General features: G+C 41.1%; 1 protein-coding gene across 4 annotated transcripts in view; it reads left to right on the top strand.

Moving 5' to 3' along the window:
* Window positions 1-18,328: 18,328 nt before the first annotated feature.
* Window positions 18,329-23,894, top strand: part of PSTPIP1 (proline-serine-threonine phosphatase interacting protein 1) — a 95,591-nt gene continuing 90,025 nt past the window's right edge. For all 4 annotated transcript variants that reach the window (XM_073303504.2, XM_073303502.2, XM_073303503.2 and 1 more), the window contains exon 1: window positions 18,329-18,676. In XM_073303504.2, coding sequence (XP_073159605.1) covers window positions 18,644-18,676 — 33 coding nt within the window. In that variant the 5' untranslated portion in view covers window positions 18,329-18,643. The remainder of the gene's footprint in view (window positions 18,677-23,894) is intronic.

Raw genomic sequence — 23,894 nt, 5'->3', positions numbered from 1 at the left:
ATCTGACAGTTTGGGGAAATTGACTGTGTGAGACAAATATCTGATTCTAATGGACGATGCCTGTGGATGATTTGTGAAGCAGCAGGTATCTGACTGTGACACCTGGGACCATTCTTGCCCAACCCCAAATCTGGCAATCTGTTCAATTCTGCATGTGAGGAAGAAACACCATAGCTAAGTATCTAATGTTGTGTCCTAAGACACTGTTAGCATTCAAATAATTTGTCCATTTTTTCTTTAATTCCCTTTATGGGGATTCTATCCTGCAGTAATTGCATTCTTCATAAATGGTCTTTAACTGTACTGAGTTTTACCTAACAAATCAGTACTGACAAAACATATGTATCACAATTGTGATATTTAGGGGGGGAGGCCCAAGGCTGGGAAAACTGTATTTTTGAAGGGGACAGGAAATCCATATTTTAAGATAAAAAAATTGCAGGTGACAAAATTAATCTACAAGTGCTTTATTTAAAGTAACAAATGTGTATATTTAAAAAGTTGTAAGGTAGCTAGGAATCTCTCTACCACTATTATTATTAAGGGAGAATGAGACAAGAAAGAGCAGCACTGATGGAAAAACCAGCTCTAATTACTTAAACATCTGAAGTATGATTCAACCTGATCAACATTTCTAGCATTCATAGTTTGCAAAAAGAATAGTCGTTGGTGCCCAAATACTACAAATACTTTTACCATATGATGGTGGAAACAACTGTTACTTTTTCTGGTGCTTTATATATTTAAGGGTATGTTTGCATGACAAAATATCTCTGTGAATATATTGTCAAACATGTGGAGAAATTTAATTAACTGATTTGTTCTGAGACTAAACAGCTAGTCAGTGTCTGAAGTGTGATGCATTTAAGTTATTGTGCCTTTATCTGAAAGTCAAGAAAACTGTTCTGTAAATGGAGAAAGTTTACAAATAATAAGCAGTCTATAATTATTTACCTTTTTAAAAAAATAAAGCAGATTGGTTTGGTTTTCCCTGTTTTTTAATCCAAATACTTTATCTTGTGACTTGCTACATCCCTACAGTTTTTCTGTTCTACTCAGACAGCATAAAATCAGGCATTTATAAAAAAAAAAAAACCTGCCCCCTTAAGTGAACACAATTGTTAGAATATTTATGTTTGCCTAAAAATGCCAAAGTAACCTGACCTAATATTTATAATAGTTTAGTTTGTGCATTTTCCATAGCATCATAGAGGAAAATTCTAATGCAGGAAGTACACTGTACAATTCCAAAAATTCCTGTTGAGTATCCAAGGATTATTCTAGATACCACTTTTAGCAGAGAATCAATTCACAGATATTATTTATATTTTTCAGTCACTGAATACTATTTTAAATTAGCAATTGACAAGAGAGATGAAATAAATGAGAGCGATTAATAAATACAGTGCGGCCTAATTAATCCAGCTTATCTTTCTTCCCATGTGGCTGGGACAAGTGATATTTGCACATGCTATATTGCAGCTAATGCTATGTAATAATACTGATCTTATAACAAACTGAATGATCTCCTATGTGATGTAATGTAACATACAGGGAAAAAGTGACTCCCAATTCAACCTTTTTTCAAATCAGAGAAAATGTTTGCTCAGAAATGATTGATTGATAAACATGAGTTCTGCAGGATAGCTCATAATGATATGGGGTCTGATTATATTTTCTATTCTTATTGTTTCCTTTATATAAGGGAAGTGGGTCTATGATTCTACTTCTACAGTAGACACTGTAGAGAATTCTTCTTACAGTAGTAATAAATATATTATTGACTGGTTTATTAGCCAGGAAGTTTGGTCCAATAGTTAGCGTGGGACTCAAGAGACCTTGATTTCATTCCCTGCTCTGCCACAGACTTCCTATGTGACCTTTGGCAAGTCACTTAGGCTCTGTTTATACTAGAGAGCTTACAACAGCACAGCTGTGCCGCTGTAAGATCTCTGGTGTAGCCGCTCTATGATGATCGGAGGGAGCTCTCCGGTTGACATAACTAAACCACCCCAAGGAGCAGTCGTAGCTTCTCCTGCTAACATAGTACTGAGCACACTAACACTTATGCCGGCATAACTTATGTTGATCTGGGGTGTGTTTTTTTCACACCCCTGAGCGACATAAGTTTTGCCAACATAAATGATAGGCTAAAGCCATGTCTACACTATCTGTGCCCCAATTCCTCATCTGTACAATAATAGCACTGCCCCGTCTCACATGGGTGAGAGAAGATAAATACATTAAAACCTGTGAAGTGCTCAGAGACATCAGAAATGGGGGCCATATAAGTACCTAAGATAGTACGTGAAACAGTTACATTTAAGTAAAAGTAACAAATCTGAGATAATGTGGCATAGCACATCCTACAGTATTTTTATGTCCAGCAAGAGTAACAGTTGGAATTTTTGCATTCATTTTGCAATCTCGATTACACTTTAATTACCTACAACCTACATGTTCTTTTGGATTTACTGAGACCTTGGTACATGGATGTCAGTGGGAACTGCAGGAGCTCAGTGCCCTTTGGGATTTGCTCCATTAAGTATGGGCCAGATTCTTATTAAATATTTGTAATCAGAGATTTCACTCAATATAGTAAAAAATCTCTAGAAACAACATGTCATGTGTCGTATAAAGATGCTCATTCAGTAATATGGTAACAGCCTGTTAAATAGAGAGATCCAATGATTATATTACTGTATACATGTTTCTCTAAACAAAAGCTCACTGTTGTAATTATTATTGTTTTATCTCTGAGATCAACCTGTTAAAACTCCCTAAATAAATAAATAGTTTTTAAAATGGGCCAGATTTTCAGATGGTGTAAACTGGTGCAACTTGATTAGAGCCAAAGAAGTTATGCTGATTTCCACCAGCAGATGATCTGGCTCAATATTTGCTTCTAAGTATTTTATATTTAGTTTTAATTCTCACCCAGCATACAGATGAGCTGGGGAAGTGCAGCTGTCCACCATCCAAAGACAATATGTGCCTGAGAAAGTTCTGCAATCTTTTCTTTCTTATAGCTGTCGGTGAAAAAATTGGGAATGTTCTAGAAAAGGTGAAAATCTCGCATGCTTAGAATATGCATCCGTAGCAGTTGATCTTCTGTGCACTGAACATGTTGGAATTCCACCAGGGATGAATGTGTCCATTTCTGTTGCTGCCTCTTGTACCTCTAAGGAAGTTTTCAAAGCATGAAAGTAAACCAGATGTCCTGTCTTCATTTGAGAGGGAAAGGACCCCCCTTTTATGCACAGGCTGAGCCAGGTTACAGAATTTGATTCCCTCTATCTTACCCACTAGAGACTGAACTTTCTTCTAAAGAAGGTTTGTTTTAAGAACAAAGGAATTCTTTAATTATGAGTAAACTGGGATGTGTTAACTGATTTTTATAAATGTTTTTGCAGCTTGGTTTCTGACACCATCTAGGTGGGTCCACTGATGAGTTTTCCACCTTTATCTGGACTTCAGAGCCCTCCCCTCAGAGAGTATATGAGGTAGAGTCAGAGGAGACAAATCTAATTTATTTATAATACCAGTGAATTAACAGCACCAGCTGAGAACATAAGGTTTGGGGTAACGAGACCAAGGATAAGGGCATTTGAAGCCCAGAAACAAATCATTCCTAGACAGGGACAGAGCATCAATCTGTACTAGACTTTAGGATCATGAGGAATGTTGAACGAGGAGTCACTAATTTACATGGATGGTAAGTAGAAAGGAAATGAATTGTTCCTGCTATACTGGAGACCTAGAAATAAAATTTTAGGTAGATCGTGAAGGTGAGGACAAATAGCTTGCACATAAACTATTTGAATATCAAGCACTGATGCAATCTTTTAAAGTTACTTCTACTGCTCTGCTCCCTGCCCCAGCTCCTGGGGCTTCGCTCCTGGCCGTGCATCCAGGATCCCGGCTGCTGGCCCTGCACCCACCCCCAGCTGTGGCCCCAGCCTTGGCCCCCTTGACCCTGTCCATATCCCTGGCTCTGGGAGGTGGAGAGCACAGACCAGGGAACGGAGGTGTGCAGCAAAAAGTTTGGGGACCACGGCTTCTGGATGGCTTTCATCATCCCCACTATGAAAAGTGCTCTAGTGCCACGGGCTATGCATGCCACATGTGTTGTGATCCTACAAGGGGAATAATGTAAGGCTAGAGGGTAGAGGGGTAAACTCAAGGAACATATGGAGGCTTCAGGAAGTGGTGCTGGTGATTAGGTAAAGTCTCTCTCTTCCCTCCAAAGGTACATTTACACTGCTGCTGCGGGGAGGACGATTCACTGCTTGGGTAGACGTACGTACACTAGCTCAGTTGGAGCTACCCTGCAGCGTGGCTGCAGCGGCATAAAAGGCAGTTCAGGCTAGTACAGCCTGAGTACGGCCCTAGGGTTTTGGATGAGGTTGCATTCGTGTGGCTACCACAACCCACTGCCCATGTGACTGCGGCCACACTGCTATTGCTTACTAGCTCGATCAGAGCTAGCACGTGTCTGTCTACTGGAGCTGGGAATTACACTTCCTAGCTGCAGAGCAGAGGTACTCCAAGTCAGCAGCAAACTAATGCCTCTCCTAGTGCTAAGCAGTAATGTATTAGGCACAAGACACTGACTGCTGGAGGTGGCATATTTTGAATAAGGACTTCATGTCTTGTGATCAGTTAAAGATACTGTGTATTTTTCACAAGATTTAGGAGTCTTTGTAAACTCCAACTTGGGTAATAGTTATCTTCCTACATTCCCCCTGTAGTTTCAGTCAGATAAGATATTTTTCATTTTTTGTCCTAATCTGTTGGTTAGTTTTTTTGTGAGCTGTTAAACAGCCGCCACATTTTACCTCAGAGGTGACTGCTTTTCCATGGCAGAGAAAACAATCTCTGTATGTAGTTTTTACATCAATTTAAGTTGGAAAACATTTATATGGTCTCATTGCAAAGTGTAAGATAGTACAGTATTCAAAGAGTCCCATCTAGGAAACAAACCTCTTAAACTCTGCACATGCTGCCTACTTAGCTAGCAATTACATAGTTACTCTGGATTTCATTGAATGCAATGTACTATAGAGATGAACAACCAGAAGACTTTGTCAGTAGAATGTGCAAAGGGCAGCAATGTGATAAAAAGTATCTTTACCCAAAGCTGTGATAAGTGAGGGAGATGGAATGCACTTACAGAAACAGAAATCTTTCTATTTTTTCCACTGCAAGCCACTTACAGCTTGTCTCTAACACAAGTACAAAGAACCACCAGTAGTTCAGTCACATCAGTCAATGCTGGTGGAACATACCAATGAGTTTAGGTTAGAGCACTGGTGCCTTATCCAATCTTTTAGTATAACAGGACCCTCTCAGCAAGTTAGAACGCAGGCTACCAGTCTCTGCTGAAATTGTATCAGCCACTTTATTCCCCATAAAACAAACTAGTGTGGCATTTGCTGCCTGAACATTATGAATGGCCCAACTACCACGATAGGTTATCAGGGAAAGACAAGCACTGGGGCCCTTAACATTAAGAATTAACAAGAAAAAAAATCACTTTTGGATTTCTTCTACTCTGATGAATCTGCAGCACTGGAAGGACAGGGAAGTCCCATTTCTAAAAGAATGATAGATCTCCTATCAACAGCCTTAGATGAAAAGATCATATAGAGAAGAAGTGAGGTACAGGGGATAGGACACAGGACTGGGACTAAGGATACCTAGGTTCTATCACTGACCTGCTGAGTGACCCTAGGCCAGTCTTTTCACCTGTTTCCCCTCTCACCCTTTGTCCATTTACATTGTAAACTCTTTGGGGCAGGGACTGTCTCTTACCACATATTAGAGCAGCACCTAGCACACTAGGGCCCCCACCTCACTTGGCTACTGAAATACTCACAATCATTTGGGGGAAAATACTAAATGGGATAATTTTAATGCAGTACTGAATCCATTTATAAATCTCATAATTGGTAGGCAAAACTAATAGATCTGCTGAGTGCACACTTCAAACATCATGAGGGATAGCTCAGTGGTTTGAGCATTGGCCTGCTAAACCCAGGGTTGTGAGTTCAATCCTTGAGGGGACCATTTACGGATGTGGGGCAAAAATTGGGGATTGGCCCTGCTTTGAGCAGGGGGTTGGACTAGATGACCTCCTGAGGTCCCTTCCAATCCTGATATTCTATGATTTAATCATGGCTCTTTTCCAACTGGCCATGAAGTCAATGGAAAAACTGATGCTGACTTCAGTGGGACCTGAGTCAGGTCAAAAAAGAAAATACAAATATACTGATAAATGCATTGGTCTGTGTCCTGGGGGGTGAACAGGTATTGTTAATTCCTAAAATTGCATCATTGCTGGAACATACATGTCCTAGTGAATAGAGCACTGGACTGGTATATGTGGGAGCTTAGTTTCTATTCCTGGCTCTGACCCTGGCCAGCTGGATGATCTGGGGAAAGTCACTTCTCTCTATTCCTGTTTCTCCTTTAGTAAAATGGAGATAACAAGCTTGAGATCCTTGGCAAAGCGCCTTGAGATCTACAAGTGAACAGCACTATATAAGAGCCAGGTATTAATTATAATCAAAAATTCAATATGGGTTTGCCTTTCATGAATTTTTAGGGTTCTGAGATTCATTTTCATGTTAAATGTAAATTCAATTAAAGCAAAACACCAATTAAAGAGACATTCTGTATTATAACAAACAGTGGGTTTGCATCAAGGCAGTTTAATAAGGCCCCATAAATACGCTAGAAAAACATTAACTTTCCTCCCCATGGTTAATGTCGCAGAGTTTTTGAGAACACTGAATACTAAACTTTGCTGGTTTACATTTAGCTTTCAGCCAGCAGCACGAGCTGAACTTTAAAAGGGATCTAACAAATCACTCAGAGGCCTGCTGGCTGCAATTGCTGTTTCCATGGAAACAGAGATTGGCTTGTCACACAGGATAAGGTGGTGTAAAATAATTGTAAATCGACAGAATTGAGGATAGTTTCAAAGCACCTCATTGAAAATATGACATCCGTTTCCATGGAAATAGAAATGGCAGCTTCCAGATAACCAGTTAGAACTCTTAGAAGTTTTAGCTATGATTTCCCACTGGGAGATGAAAATTGTGCTGTTTCGCTGTTATCAGTGTCTATAGACTTTAACACCCAATAGGCTCTGTATTGTTGTATAGAGTCTGTATAGTTTTATTTTTTAACATAATATAAGCCTGTTAAAGATGGGTGCCTTATATTATTGTGATAGGTGCTTTAGATCTGACAGAGATAGTTTCCTACTATTTTCCATTTCACAAACACAGTGATTTATCCAAGGAGACTTGACATGTGCATTAACTAGATACCCGCACAGTCTGAAGTATTGCTATCTAATTATATGCCTCTTTTTCTAATTTCCATCTATAGAACCCCCCCACCAAATCTCTATCTAGAAGAGAAAGTATATTGTCTTTATTATCAGAAAACTAGAAATCATTAACATAACACTGGTTTCAGAGTAACAGCCGTGTTAGTCTGTATTCGCAAAAAGAAAAGGAGTACTTGTGGCACCTTAGAGACTAACCAATTTATTTGAGCATGAGCTTTCGTGAGCTACAGCTCACTTCATCGGATGCTCATGCTCAAATAAAGCTCAAATAAAGCTCATGCTCAAATAAATTGGTTAGTCTCTAAGGTGCCACAAGTACTCCTTTTCTTTTAACATAACACTAAAAACCGCCATGTTTGAAATACTGGATGTGTACAATCTCCACCCCCTGCGCTGATATTTTAAGGATGAGACCAAATAAAAAACTAACTCTCAACTCCGTATCATTAAAGTGGCCAGAACCAAAACACCAGAACTCTGGTCTGAACCATCCCAAACTCAAGGGTTTGAAATCTGAACCTTTCCAGCATTTACAGTTGGAATCTGTACTAAACCCAGCATGATCACAAACCTGCAGTATACAGTAATAACTCGCTGTTACTACAAATAGCTACAATTGCACCTTTCAGCAACAAGCTCTTCATAAAGGTCTTGAAACTAACTTATGGCACTGCTCTCCCCATCCACATTCTAATGAGAATTATTGCTGCTTATCAGACAGAAGAGACTAGGTTACAGACCATCCAAACCATCTTTTCTCTTATGTTCTGTTTCTTTGTGTTTTCTTATTAAAACAACCCCAAACTTACAGCAGGAACATTTTTATCTGAGTTTGTAACAACATATAATATCCTTCAATACACATTCACACTTAGATCCACGGTTCTCACAATAAAATTTTGGTGGCCTCAGAGTGCAGCCACCAACTCTTGCTGGTGGCTGCTATGACAAATGTTCTTAAAATACTTAATTAACTTTAGGAAAAACAAATAAATATGCACATCTACAAGTCCAGACACGATTTGAGACTTTCATTCTATTCACTAATAGTAGAGTTTCTCTAAAGTTCACTGTAGGTACGTTTCACAGTACAGCTTTTAAAAAATATAAACAGAAATCTTTCTTCCCACAATCTTTTCTATTCACCTTACGAAAGTTACGGACATACATTGAAATGCAATTTACATGGTAAATGTGACTGAAGGGGGGGCGGGGAGCCTGAATGAATGATGAAGTCCAATAAATTTAATACACTCTCATCCTCATAATTGACTCAATTCATTTGGAAGGAATTCTATATGTGATTACCCTGGGGTTAATATCAGTGACATTTCTGACTAATTGAAAAAGTCTCATGAATGATTAGTTTTATAGATATCGTTGTCCCTGGAGCTGAGCAGAAACTGGTAAGATGGAGACAGTTATTTTCTTGGTAAAATTTGTTTATTTACAAATTACACCAAAGTCCTGTTTACTTGAAAAGAGATGGTACCAGCCTACAGGCAACTCTCGCAGAGATCTTAGGTAAGACATCCCTTCCCTCTGTCCCCAGAAGAAACTGCCTTGGCTTTCTCCAGGCCAGGTCTCACACATGTCTCTGCTTACAGTAGGACATTCCAAGTGCTGTCTAGTCTAGTCCCTGAGTTTTTCAACTGGGTAAATCCAGCCCAAGGAACACCATCAGACCACATGGTCTGGACAGATTGCCTAGCCATTTACCATCCTTTTCCAGAGCTGCTTTACAATACAAAGGTATCTCAGAGCTTTAACTTCCAGGCAAAGGAGAGTGGTTAAACCCACACAATACTCTTAATGACTCTCTGCATGCAGTTACTACGTCCTGAGGCCTGGTCTACACTAGAAAATCAGGTTGGCATAACTAAATTGCTCAGAGGTGTGAAAAATCCACACCTCTGAGCAGCGTAGTTAAGTCCCCGTGTAGACAGCATTAGGTTGATGGAAGAATTCTTCTGTCAAACTAGCTATAACCTCTCAGAGAGGCAGATTACCTACGAATCTCTCCTGTTCGCATAGGTACTGTCTGCACTGAAGCGCTACAGTGACACCACTGGATAAATTCAGGGAGGTTAAGTCCATTAATGGCTATTAGCCAGGATGGGCAAGGAATGGTGTCCCTAGCCTCTGTTTGTCAGAGGATGGAGATGGATGGCAGGAGGGAGATAATTTGATCATTATCTGTTAGGTTCACTCCTTCTGGGGCACCTGGCATTGGCCACTGTCGGTAGACAGGATACTGGGCTGGATGGACCTTTGGTCTGACCCATTATGGCCATTCTTATGTTCTTAAGCATAGACAAGCCCTTACTTTCATTCTGGTTGCTTATAACATTATATTCAATGCCATTTCTATTTAACATGTGTCTTTTACTGCATTTTCCCTGATTAAGTGCTTCAGGACGAACTTCCTACATAGTGTATATGTAAATCAAAAGGACAAAAAATACTAGGGTTGTGGATCTACAGTATTGTACTCCATACATGGCAGGCTGTAGCTTTGCAAGGGTGTGTGTGTGCATGTGTGCACATCCCCTTATTAATGATAAGAAATACCAAGTGTTCACACCTATGGTACTTGTTTGTGATGAAATGAAAAACAGTATTTCAATTAAAAAAAAAAAAAGGCTGGGAGAGCAACAAGACTCCATTGAGGCAAGCTGAAAAAATAGTGAATTATACCAAAGGAGTGTATAGACGGGGCGCTTAGCCCAGCAAAAGGTGAGTTTGGTCGCTTCCACAGCCTGCTCCCCTACTCGGATCACTGAAGGCTATGCTAGTTGCTGCTTTGGGTATGGGAAGGAATTTTTCCCTCATAACACCAGATTGGCTGAGGCTGAGCAGAGTTTTTTCACCTTTCTGACAGCAAAATCCAACAAGAGGGCTGGGATCGTCCCGCTCCCAGAGGCCACAGTTTGACCTATGTGAGAGTTATTTAGTTGTCACGTTTCGGCAGGTGCCCAGTGCAGGAAATCACTCATTTAGGCTCCAGATCCCAAAAAAGTAACATGGTGGCCAGCCTGAGGGCATCTCCTTATGAGATGGGGGCAATATGTCTAGCCTCCTGGGGGCAAATGTGAGCCAGGGTCCAGGACACTATCTGGGGGGACTGTCCCTGTCAATGTATTTTATAGCAGTGCTGGTGAGGGGACCTGTCAAAGGTCCCCTCTCACGTCAACCCCTGAAAGGGGAGGGATACTAGCAGGTGAGTGGAGGCACCCAGAAAACCTCCTAGTATTATGATTAGCTACCCCTGTGATGAGATCACACAAAGAATTGGTGGGCTAAAAATGACTACACTGGGCTGTCTCCTGACAGGAAACTTGGATGTAATTTTTGACTGATAAAGTTGTGGCCTTCTTAAAATCTAAACCATGTGGTCCTTTCCTTCTTCCCTGCCACTAGCACACCAGTGACAGAGTCCCTGTCAGACGGTGACCATTTCAGCCTTTTTCAGCAAACAATCTTCACTTCCAATCACCCCCAGTGAAATTCCAGACAGGTGTAATTTTGAACTGATGTCCTCCCTCCACAACTGCATGTTGCCATCTTAAATAACTTCTCTCTAAAAATGACACTGGAACCATCTTGATCTATTTAATAATGTGAGAAGTCCACCTTTAAAGCACAGCCCTCTGAAGGCCAAGTAACACGTTGCTAATGAAGGGATTCAAGCACAGCAGATGCCAATTGCAATGGACATATTATATTTCCATTTTTCTCCTTCTGTCATTCCAGTCCCTGCTGCTACCATGAAAGCAAAGGGACAGAGCTGTGAAGCACGTTGGTGCAGATTAAAAATAATACTGCAGAATGAGTTAAAATGTTTTGCAGAAATAGAATGACTTTAGATCCTGCCTAGCAGCATGTATACACACATGCTGTACTGAGATCTATCTTGTGGTCAAAGAGCGGTGATCAAGAGGTTTCAGAGAGGCATACATTCTCATTGTCTTTACTGTTGAAATGCAATTGTTATAGTAAAAAATCCATTACGGTGGTATGATTCTGGTTTGTTTTTTAAAAGATATTTTACTCCCCAAAGCTTAGGTAGATTATTGTTCCTCCACTATTACTTCTCATCCCTCTTCTGAGAAAATGCTAAATAGAAAGGAGTTGCTGTCCCTTCATATATTTAAGGATGTTAAATGGAAACTTTTGGATGGCCAGATTTTTATTTTAGCTTGTTTCGCCTAAGGAGTTTGAGAAATCTGCTACCCAGCCTGGGCTTGCATCTGCACTAGCAGAGTTAATCGACACCTGCTGTCTTTCTGAGATTAGAAACCTGCTCTCAATTTACTTTTCAACAGCTACAAACAATTATTTATACAAGACAAGTTCCTTGGAAGTGGAGTGCATAATAATTTGCTTAAACCATTTCACATAATGCACTTCAGCACTACTTCGTGCAGTTTTCAAGAGCCTCAGACTAGGAATGCTATTTAACCTCATTACACAGTAGCCTCAATCTAAATATCCATTATAATAGCACAGCACATAAGTTTAAATGAGAAACTGAAGAGTCTACAGTTAATAGCTTTCTAAAATTGTTGCTAATGTGACAGTGAAATGCATCTATCGCTTCCTTGCATAGCAAAGCCTATATGTACTATGAAAAGGAGTACTTGTGGCACATCAGAGAATAACAAATTTGAGCATAAGCTTTCGTGAACAACAGCTCACTTCATCGGATGCATTCAGTGGAAAATACAGTGGGGAGATTTATATACATAGAGAACATGAAACAATGGGTGTTACCATACACACTAAAAAGAAAAGGAGTACTTGTGGCACCTTAGAGACTAACCAATTTATTTGAGCATGAGCTTTCGTGAAAGCTCATGCTCAAATAAATTGGTTAGTCTCTAAGGTGCCACAAGTACTCCTTTTCTTTTTGCGAATACAGACTAACACGGCTGTTACTCTGAAACCATACACACTGTACCCAGAGTGATCACTTAAGGTGAGCTATTACCAGCGGGGTTGGGGGGGGAACCTTTTGTAGTGATAATCAAGATGGGCCATTTCCAGCAGTTGACAAGAACGTCTGAGGAACAGTGGGGGTGGGGGTGGGGATAAACATGGGGAAATAGTTTTACTTTGTGCAATGACCCATCTACTCCCAGTCTCTATTCAAGCCTAAGTTAATTGTATCCATTTTGCAAATTAATTCCAATTCAGCAGTCTCTCATTGGAGTCTGTTTTTGAAGTTTTTTTGTTGAAGTATTGCTACTTTTAGGTCTGTAATCGAGTGACCAGAGAGATTGAAGTGTTCTCCAACTGGTTTTTGAATGTTATCATTCTTGACGTCTGATTTGTGTCCATTTATTCTTCTATGTAGAGACTGTCCAGTTTGACCAATGTACATAGCAGAGGGCCATTGCTGGCACATGAGGGCATATATCACATTGGTAGATGTGCAGGTGAACGAGCCTCTGATATTGTGACTGATGTGATTAGGCCCTATGATGGTGTCCCCTGAATAGATATGTGGACACAGTTGGCAATGGGCTTTGTTGCAAGGGTAGGTTCCTGGGTTAGTGGTTCTGTTGTGTGGTGTGTGGTTGTTGGTGAGTATTTGCTTCAGGTTGGGGGGCTGTCTGTAAGCAAGGACTGGCCTGTCTCCCAAGATCTGTGAGAGTGATGGGTCGTCCTTCAGGATAGGTTGTAGATCCTTGATGATGTGCTGGAGAGGTATTAGTTGGGGGCTGAAGGTGACGGCTAGGGGCATTCTGTTATTTTCTTTGTTGGGCCTGTCCTGTAGTAGGTGACTTCTGGGTACTCTTCTGGCTCTGTCAATCTGTTTCTTCACTTCAGCAGGTGGGTATTGTAGTTGTAAGAATGCTTGATAGAGATCTTGTAGGTGTTTGTCTCTGTCTGAGGGGTTGGAGCAAATGTGGTTGTATCATAGAGCTTGGCTGTAGACAATGGATCGTGTGGTGTGGTCTGGATTAAAACACCATCCTGGCCACTATGGATGCAGAAGCCCTCTACACCAACATTCCACACAAAGATGGACTACAAGCCGTCAGGAACACTATCCCTGATAATGTCATGGCTAATCTGGTGGCTGAACTTTGTGATTTTGTCCTTACCCATAACTATTTTACATTTGGGGACAATGTATACCTTCAGATCAGCGGCACTGATATGGGTACCCGCATGGCCCCACAGTACACCAACATTTTTATGGCTGACTTAGAACAACGCTGCCTCAGCTCTCGTCCCCTTATGCCCCTACTCTACTTGCGCTACATTGATGACATCTTCATCATCTGGACCCATGGAAAACAAGCCCTTGAGGAATTCCACCATGATTTCAACAATTTCCATCCCACCATCAACGTCAGCCTGGACCAGTCCACACAAGAGATCCACTTCCTGGACACTACGGTGCTAATAAGCGATGGTCACATAAACAGCACCCTATACCAGAAACCTACTGACCACTATTCCTACCTACATGCCTCCAGCTTTCATCCAGACCACACCACATGATCCATTGTCTACAGCCAAGCTCTATCATACAATCGCATTTGCTCCAACCCCTCAGACAGAGACAAACACCTACACAATCTCTATCAAGCATTCTTACAGCTACAATACCCACCTGCTGAAGTGAAGAAACAGATTGACAGAGCCAGAAGAGTACCCAGAAGTCACCTACTACCGGACAGGCCCAACAAAGAAAATAACAGAACGCCCCTAGCCGTCACCTTCAGTCGCCAACTAAAACCTCTCCAATGCATCAAGGATCTACAACCTATCCTGAAGGACGACCCATCACTCTCACAGATCTTGGGAGACAGGCCAGTCCTTGCTTACAGACAGCCCCCCAACCTGAAGCAAATACTCACTAACAACCACACGCCACACAACAGAACCACTAACCCAGGAACCTACCCTTGCAACAAAGCCCATTGCCAACTGTGTCCACATATCTATTCAGGGGACACCATCATAGGGCCTAATCACTTCAGCCACAATATCAGAGGCTCGTTCACCTGCACATCTACCAATGTGATATATGCCCTCATGTGCCAGCAATGGCCCTCTGCCATGTACATTGGTCAAACTGGACAGTCTCTACGTAAAAGAATAAATGGATACAAATCAGACGTCAAGAATGATAACATTCAAAAACCAGTTGGAGAACACTTCAATCTCTCTGGTCACTCGATTACAGACCTAAAAGTAGCAATACTTCAACAAAAAAACTTCAAAAACAGACTCCAAAGAGAGACTGCTGAATTGGAATTAATTTGCAAAATGGATACAATTAACTTAGGCTTGAATAGAGACTGGGAGTGGATGGGTCATTGCACAAAGTAAAACTATTTCCCCATGTTTATCCCACCCCCTCCCACTGTTCCTCAGATGTTCTTGTCAACTGCTGGAAATGGCCCATCTTGATTATCACTACAAAAGGTCCCCCCCCCCCGCCACCCCGCTGGTAATAGCTCACCTTAAGTGATCACTCTGGTTACAGTGTGTATGGTAATACCCATTGTTTCATGTTCTCTATGTATATAAATCTCCCCAATGTATTTTCCACTGAATGCATCCAATGAAGTGAGCTGTAGCTCACGAAAGCTTATGCTCAGATAAATTTGTTAGTCTCTAAGGTGCCACAAGTACTCCTTTTCTTTTTGTGAATACAGACTAACACGGCTGCTACTCTGAAACCTGTCAATATGTACTATGTTTATCTATATGAGTCATCTGCCAGTCTAAGCAATACTTTTCCAGATATTTCATCCTTATAGTTGTGCTATGTAAGACTGCTTTCTGCTGGATGGAGTATGTCAAATCTATTTATCCATATGTAGCTAACAGCTCTCTAACAGCTGAGACAGTAGAACTGTTCCCTTAGGACGCCATCTTGCAAGGTTCTGAGCTCTCTGGTTCCAATCCAGCAAAACACATCAACAAGTACTTAACAGTATAAGCATGTGAATAGTTCACTAGGCTTCAGTTTGGGCCACTATAATCCTCAACACAATGCAGGGTCGAGCCCCTAGTTAATGAGGAAGTAATCTGTATGAGAGAAGCCAGGATTTCTAACCCTGGTGCTGTAGATATGTGGCTAGTTGACAATAGTAGTGGTTTGGGTTGGTTTTTGTTTTTTGGTTTTTTTGGAGGCGGGTGTTTGTTTTAATAATAAGCTGGGTGAAAGAAACCTTGTTGAGCTGGGTTAAAACCCCTGTTGAGGTTGATAGGTGTGAACTCATCCCTCAATTAACATAACTGGAAACAAGCCCCACAGACAAAAGTGTATGTGAACCGGACTAGGAGCTTTTGAGCTGAGTATTGTTTTGGGTAGGTGTGTGTGAGAGAGAACACACACCTACTGAGGTCACAGACAAGAACAGAGAGGTAGAGAGAGAGTTTTTGGGTTTGGTGTTGGCTCAAAGAAGACGGCGGGTTGGGGGACTGGTAAGACAAGAAACTGCTCCTTTTTGTTCTTGGTTCCTTCTGTGTTCAGAGACACAAGACTTTGTACGTTCCTTGTAAATAAACAAAACTACATCAAAGAAATACCTGGCTACCACCAATTTCTATACCCCACTGGAACACCCACAGAGCCCTGAACTTCAACTAGTTACTCTGATCAAAAAGGAGAAACAATATATGTGCAGCTGTGGATCATTATAAACTAGAATATGTAGTTCGAGCCAGGAATAGAACCCAGGAATCCTGGCTCCAAGGCTCCTCCTCTGGCTCTGTCTTTTGTGACTGTAAGCCAGAGAGAAACTGAAGCACAGGGAGGCTGTGTCTCTAAAATGGAGATAATACTTCTGTTTCTCATAGGAGAAGGGAGGCTCAATTTGAGGATAAAATGTCCTTGTACCTCTCTGCTCTCATTTCCTTCTAATGCCCTTTTATACACTCTCTATGCTTCTCCCAATGTTCTCTCCTTCTTATTCCCTTAGGGTTTGACAGTGCAAGATGCTGAGTATTTATGCTTAAATCCTTTGCTGGATTGAGGCCAGCAAGCAGAACCATGGAAGGCAGTGGGACAACTCTCATGCTTGAAGTGAAGCATTTGCTCAAGGGCTGTGCTTGATCAGGACTAGTGTACTCAGCACCTTGCATGACTGAGCCCTTAGTCTTCTCCTTGCCGTTCATGGTTCCGTGCCTCTTTCTTTTGAACAGTCTCATATGCCTAGTCCACCAAGTGCCCTCCCTCTTCGGAAATCCCACTACTTCCACAAATCCTTTCCACCTTGTTCTCCTCATCAATACCCTCTGCTCATCTTTCTTGATCTGACCAGTTGTCCTGTGACTAGTCTCTCAGATTGTAAACTTCAGGGGCGAGGGAACATGTCAATTTTATGTTACATTTGCATCACTATGTGCATGTCTCGTAACAATAATTGCAGACCGAATCCTACAAATAGATCACTGTAAGCAGACACTTATGTCCACGGGGAGGCCCAGTGAGGTCAACAGGGCTCTGTGTGGCCACAAGATCTACCTGTGCAGAACTGACTGTAGGATCAGAGGAAACCTCTGCAAAATGCTTTGAGATCCTTCAAAGAAAGAGACCAATTCTAAGTGCTGTTCCAATAGATCAGATTTAAAAATTAATTGAGTGTACCTCAGACATTTGAAATGAACATATAGTGGGCCAGGTTTGGAAGTGGATAGTATGCTGCTGGGAAACCCAGATTTCCAGAGCTTTGTATGGGCTATTCTGTACCCCCACATTCAAAAGGCTCCTTGTTCAAATTCCAGTCAGAACTTTAAAATAAAAAACCCTCAAAAATATTGAAAGGGACTGATAGACAAATTGCATCAATTGTAGAGTAAAGAGGAAAGCAGAATCAAGTCATAGTTTCAAATAAAGAAAAGTATCACGTTAGTACCAATTATTTCCAGGCCTATAAACATATCTAAAACATCCGATTTAGCTACTTGTTTTAAACACTGCATTTCAGTGCTTCAGTGGGCAAGGTGTTCTGTACACTGCTAGATTAGATCATAGAATCATAGAATATCAGGGTTGGAAGGGACCCCAGAAGGTCATCTAGTCCAACCCCCTGCTCGAAGCAGGACCAATTCCCAGTTAAATCATCCCAGCCAGGGCTTTGTCAAGCCTGACCTTAAAAACCTCTAAGGAAGGAGATTCTACCAACTCCCTAGGTAACGCATTCCAGTGTTTCACCACCCTCAAAGTGAAAAAGTTTTTCCTAATATCCAATCTAAACCTCCCCCACTGCAACTTGATGTCTGCTCTTCAAAATGGTTAACAACTTCAGACCTCTGTGCTGGTAAGTTGTTACCTCTGTGCTGGTTAGTTGGTAACTCCAACTAACCTCTCACTCACTCCTCACTTTTTAAAGAGTTTGGAGTTTACCTGTAGATCTCACTTATCCAGCTTCTTAGTAAATGAGACAGTGTCTCCCTTAATATTTTATATGCAAATGACTTGACAGATCACACAGGGTGCATTGCTAACACTCATTTTACTGAATCATCACATTTTAAAATTTCTTACACAATGATGTCAGGAGAAAGCTCCAGATTCGCATTCCAATGGCAGTGTGCATGCTATATTTTATTTTTTTTATAGTCACAAAGACATCTGTATGAAGGCAGTTTGCAAATCAGAGAAATATATATATTTGCAATGAAGACATTGTGATTTCCTCAGTCCTGCTAAGGGGCTGCAAAATGTAACTTTGCAGCTACACTTCCTGTGCGTGTGTGGGTACGAACTTCTGCCAAAAAGATTATGAAGAAATGTGGTGCATGATTTTTTCTGCAATGCCTCCTCAGCAAGTGACTATTTTAATCTGATTTCCTACCTGGTTTGTCTCTTTCTATTATGCTGGTTTCCTTATTATTTTTTTATTGTATTCTCTCTTTGTGTAGTTGATCAGATCCTGTGATCACCTTTTTTTTTTTTTTTTTGCCTGTAGCTCACATGCACACACGGCGAGGAGCAGACTGACATCATTTGACATCCCTCTGCTTCCTCATTTCAATATTAACTGTTTACCAGAAGAGAAACAGGTTTGGAGCTAGGCTGTTTTTCTGGGTTTTTTTTTTGTTAGTGAGTTTTTTTCTCTTCACAGTAGCAGATGGAGCTTCCTCAAACTGCCCAGTGCTGTTTTTCATTTTGAAAGAGACAGGACTGTGGAAGTGTTTCACTTTCTGCTCTAGCTGGTGTATAGTAACAGCAGCAAAGCTGAGTGCCGCTGCTACTCTGCTCTCAGAGCAAACCAGTTCAAGGATTTTCCCCCCCTCCATAAATCAATAGGCATGACACAGCTGCAGTTCAAAGATGCATTTTGGGTAAGTGTGCAGTTCCTCTATATTTCCTGTGTTATAGCTTCATTTATATATCTAAAGAGATTTTCTATTAATTTATTAATGGTTCACTCTTCAAACTGAGTTTAGAAGCAGATTAAGTCCCCCCCCCCGGCCCAAACACACTGTTTGCTATGATAACCATTTAACCTTTGAAAGAAAGACACGTTGTAAAGTGTTATGGTCGACTTGGACTATATGACAGGTACAGTTCTGATGCTTTATTTCTAAACTAAGTACTCAAACCCTTTTGAAAGGAACAAGGCTTAGTTTGTCATGCAGCCCCAAGAGCACTTGCTTGTAGTGAGTTGTTGGAGTTAGGGAGTTGCTACTCTGAGCAGGTGAACTGTTGCTAATGATATTATGATTTCTCTAATACTTGCTTTCAGAATTTTTGAAGCCTCAGCCAAACTAGCAGCCCCACACAGAACCTTGCGATGCACCCACCTGCTGTTTGTATATCTAACTTAGACCTGCAGAAGGTCATTCATGTTGCATTAAGGGGCTCAGTATCCCAAACCATGAGATCATGCGTCAAGGTCTCCCCCCCCTTTTTTTAAATGGAGATGGACTTAAAATCATGAGAATTTCAGAAATAATAATTTGTGCGGGTGGGGTGTATTAATTTTCCTTTTGATTTCCGAGCCTTTCGTTGTCATGTTTTCAATCTTTTCTCTGCAAACACAAGGGTTAGAAACCATTTGTTTTTTTAAATGAAAGCTGAGATTTGTAAGTAATCCCGTGACTGCAGAAGCTGGTGCTTTAAGAAAAACAACTAATGCTGTATGACTTTACAGGCTGAAAATGACAGTTCTTCCCCACCCCTCTTTCCCTCCTCGCCTATCCCCCAGGCCTGGAAAGCACCTGCAAAGGATCGGGAATCTACATTTTTGAAGGGAGTGAAGATGAGTGCACTACCCCCATCATCCCCTCACCAAGCCTGAGGAGAATCCACATAAAATTTAATTCAATCCTGATGCTGTATTAACTTTCATACCACACCCACAGCACATTGTACCCCCTGTGGGAGAAATGGAGAGGGTAGGGTAGGGTTGAGTAGGGGAGATAAGGAAAAAGGAGAAGTGGTGTAGAGGTAAAAAAATAGAAATGGCTAACCTGAACTAAACTCCATATTCCCCAAATGCAAAGTAGGTAAACTCCATTTCCCTGCATTTCCCCGCCATTACGCTCCTGAAAGGGAGTCCAACTCCTTAGCAACTTATCTCTGCGGGAGTTGCAAAGCCTGGTTACTGGAGAAGGGGCACACAGCAGGCCCTGGCTGGAGCTGTTGTTGAAGCACAGGCCTTCTGCACTGATGACCCTGATCTCCAATGACTATTGGAGAATCCACAGTTCTGCAGGCCAGCCACTGGGCTCTTTCCTGGGGTAAGTGCCAGTGGTTTCCCTGGGTGAGCTTTCCTCCCTTTGATCATCTCCAGAGGGTTTCCCACAGGAGGAGTTTTGAGCAGATAAAATAGAACCCCAAAATACAAAAATTAAAGTTCCTATCATAATGCTAACACAGCCGTGGGTGCACCTAGGATAGATTTTCCAGGCCTGTTTTTCTGTTAAGGTTGGTAAATGTACAGTGTAATATTCAGGGTTGGGAAATGTAGCTAGTCACGCTACTGTAGGAACTTCAGCTTCTGCATTTTGAGACTTCTTTTTAAACTGTGCAATTTAAAATTTGTATACTACTTTTTTTTGCATGTACTTTCTAGGGGCCAGATCCTCAGTTGGAGTAAATCAGTATTGCTCTGTGGAAGTCCATGGAGCTATGCTAATTTACGCCAGTTGATAATCTGGCCCTAGCAAGGTTTTGGTTGTGTTTTTTCCCAGTAAAAGCCCATTGCCTGTATTTTGGAATGTTAGTATTTGAATAATTCCTACTAGGCTTTGAAGTTTACACCTCCTTAAAGTGAACATACCTTTGTTTTTGCTATTGTTTGGCTACAAAGAGTTTTTTTGCAGGGCTTAGTTAATAAGGTAGAAACGCATCCGGTGGCTGTATCTTCACAATGAAAAAAACTAAAACAAAAACTTAGAATGTACAGGATGTTGCACAATATGTGAACACTTCACAGTTAGGCACTATAAATCACAAGATCAGCAGTTAATTTCCCATCCATGAGTTTCTGCTATGTCCAAAAGCAAGACAGGTTTTGGAAGAGATTTGCTGTGTCTCTTTCAATGAGAGATTCATCTCCCACATTCAACTGGCGCCAACAGCTGTGACTATGTCTACATGATAAAACAAGGTGGTTTTTACCTCATGGTAGCTATCTTAAGATAGCGCCTTAAAAACCAGCTCACTTCATCGGATGCTGTAGTTCACGAATGCTTATGCTCAAATAAATTTGTTAGTCTCTAAGGTGCCACAAGTCCTCCTTTTCTTTTTGCGTTATATTACAGAATGTCCACTCATACACACTTTTGCAGTGAATACGTGTCCTGAGAGCAGCAGATCTTTGTCTATAGGCCTGGGCAGAGAAAACACGCAGTTCACCCTGCCTCCTAAGTGTTGCCTAAGTACTTTTAAAGCTGAGCCCTCTTTCCGGAAAGTGAATCATTACAACTGGTTTAATTTTTCATTTCCTCCCCACAATCAAACATATGGAAAATTTAGCACAGAAATTACTTTGCTAAATTTCACGCTTCAGCCATTTTTGCTGTAAACTGGACTTGGGGAAAACAAAAGTCAATAGAATTTTTTTTAAATGCAGAGTATTTTTAAAATTGTCTACAAACTCAACAACAGCTGAAGTGAATTTGGTCAAATGCTCAGTAAAATTTGCTTTTTTGGCTGAAGTGTCCCATGCTCCAATCTATAGAGTAACACCATTTGGGATGTTTTGAGGGTGAGAAAATAGGCACTTACTTATAAAACCATTTTGCTAACTCAAGTGTAGCATTTACTAGCAGGTGAATGCTTTATAATTACTATGTAATACCAAGGTAGCAGTGCCATTCTCTCTCCATCTCACCAGCACACACAGAGTAGAAGATAACTTTGTGTTAGCTGTTGCGCCTGCATGGTACCAGCTGAATTTCATTTCTGTAGAGTTACATTAGTGGGCAGAGATACATACAATAAGATACGCACAATTAAGTGTACAAATTCAGGATTTCCTTCCATTGTTTTTTCACTGCTAGGAATCCTGAGGGTCACCTTTTCGTCCTCACCCGTTTGATGCTGATCCATTAAAATCACTTGGGGCTTTGCCACTGACTGCAATGGAGCAGGAGCAGGCCCTATTTCCTTTTCTTTTGACTTGCTCATCCCCACCATCAAAGCCTTGCAGTGCAGCTAACTCTGGCCAGGAACTGGATACGGCTTTTACTGGCACCATTCAATGCTGTTCCTTAATCATCTTGGAAGACAGAGTATAATTTTCAAAAACATTTACGTGACTTAGGAGCCTCGGTCTCATTTTCAAGCGACTTAGGCACTTAGGGCATGATCCAAAGTTCACTAATGTCAATAGAAAGACTTCCTATTGACTTCAGCGGGGTTTGAATCAGTCCCTGGGGAATCTAAATCTCATTGATAGTCACTAGAATTGAGGTTCCTAAATGTGGGACCTAGTTTTAAATCATTCAGGCGCTATTGAAAATTTGACCAGCAACATGAGGTTCTTGCTTCTCAACCCTGGACTGAGCACAGCACTCTCAATTTCTGGTTGTTCAGAGTGAAAAGTATTAGCAAGTGTTACTGGCAAACAAGCTGATTTCTCTCTCTCATAACTTTAAATACATTCTGTGCAAGATACACTGCAAAATCTACTGCTTAGGTGAACCTCAAACATTACTTTGGCATTGTGGTGGCTCTCAATGTTTCTGCACATAGGTATGCTATTTGTACACAGATGGCTAAAGTAAAAGTTTTCATTTCTAATGAGCCTGTGGCCCGTGATATGCAGGCGCAGAAATAAACCTAAGACTTCAACGTTTCCACAGGCATAATGAAAACTGTGTGAGAGACTTAGCATACACAATACTTAGTACACACTGTTCTGATTGATATTTTATTTTACAAGGAGGCTCTTTTTACATGGTGAAACCATTTGACACTCAAGATGTTTGCCTACTTTCCTGTAATAATAAATAATAATAATAATAAAGAGCTGGAAAAGATTGCATTTATGTGTAGGAATGAGTCAAATACCTTGATGTAGCTACATGAATGTCCACCTGGTATTGATTTAGACTCTCTACACTGAAGTAAAAGCTACCTGTGGCTTGATTCCACTAGGATTTTACATTGCAGTAGCTATCTCTGTAAAAACACACTCTCCCTCCCTCACCCCCCGGCAAAGACAGCCACAGTTTGCAGAGTTTAATTTGTTTCCACAGCAGCAAGGGAGAGGCTAGAAACCCATTGAATAGGATCTGTGGCCCTTCCTGCGCAGAAGAACGAAGTGAATGGTTGTGCAGATCTCCATCCCAGGATAGTCTAGCTATATTAGCTTTATTTCATCACAATGGACTAGGTTAGTAGTACATTTTCAGTGCACTGGATTTTACATGCAACAGTTAGAGCTTGTTGGCTCCTATAAGCTTATTCCTCCTGCCACTAGAAGAACAGGTTAGTTCAGTCTAATATTGTTTTGATTTCTTTTGGTGAAAACTATTAGAATAAAGCATCTGGAAGTGTAGTGCAGGCCAGTGTTTAGAGCAGGCATCTGGGAGTCAGGACTCTTGGGTCTCTTTCCTATTTTTGCTATAGATTCGCTTTGTGATCTTGGAGGCAAGTCACTTAGTCTCAGTTTACTCGTCTGGAAAACAAGCATAGCACTTGTCCATTTCACAGTGGCCTTACGAGCTTTAATATTTGTAGATACAGCATAGTAATTCAATACAGCCAGAGTTTCAGCAGACTCGAGTTAGGTCCAAGGGGAACAGAAACATTTCATTAGCACAGAAATATTATTGCAAACTGGGGAGCCCCACTTTTTGACTAGATAGTGAGTACCCAAAGCAATTTAAGAGGAGTCTGGGCCTTTCTAAAGGGAGTGAAATAAAAAAAATATACATGGAGCAATCAACAAATGAAAAGGGCCATCCGCCAATTTTCAGAAGCAGCATTATGAAAGCTTTGAAAGGGAAACGTTGAACTAATGAAGAATGGCTTTGCTGTGGGTGTCCGGACTCCATAAAAAGAAAAATCTTGAAAGCCAGGAAAATGGTGGGACACATTGTCTAT

The sequence above is a fragment of the Lepidochelys kempii genome, chromosome 10, assembly GCF_965140285.1.
Source record: "Lepidochelys kempii isolate rLepKem1 chromosome 10, rLepKem1.hap1, whole genome shotgun sequence".
Lineage (NCBI taxonomy): Eukaryota > Metazoa > Chordata > Testudines > Cheloniidae > Lepidochelys > Lepidochelys kempii.
This window is presented reverse-complemented; position numbering and strand designations above follow the sequence as displayed.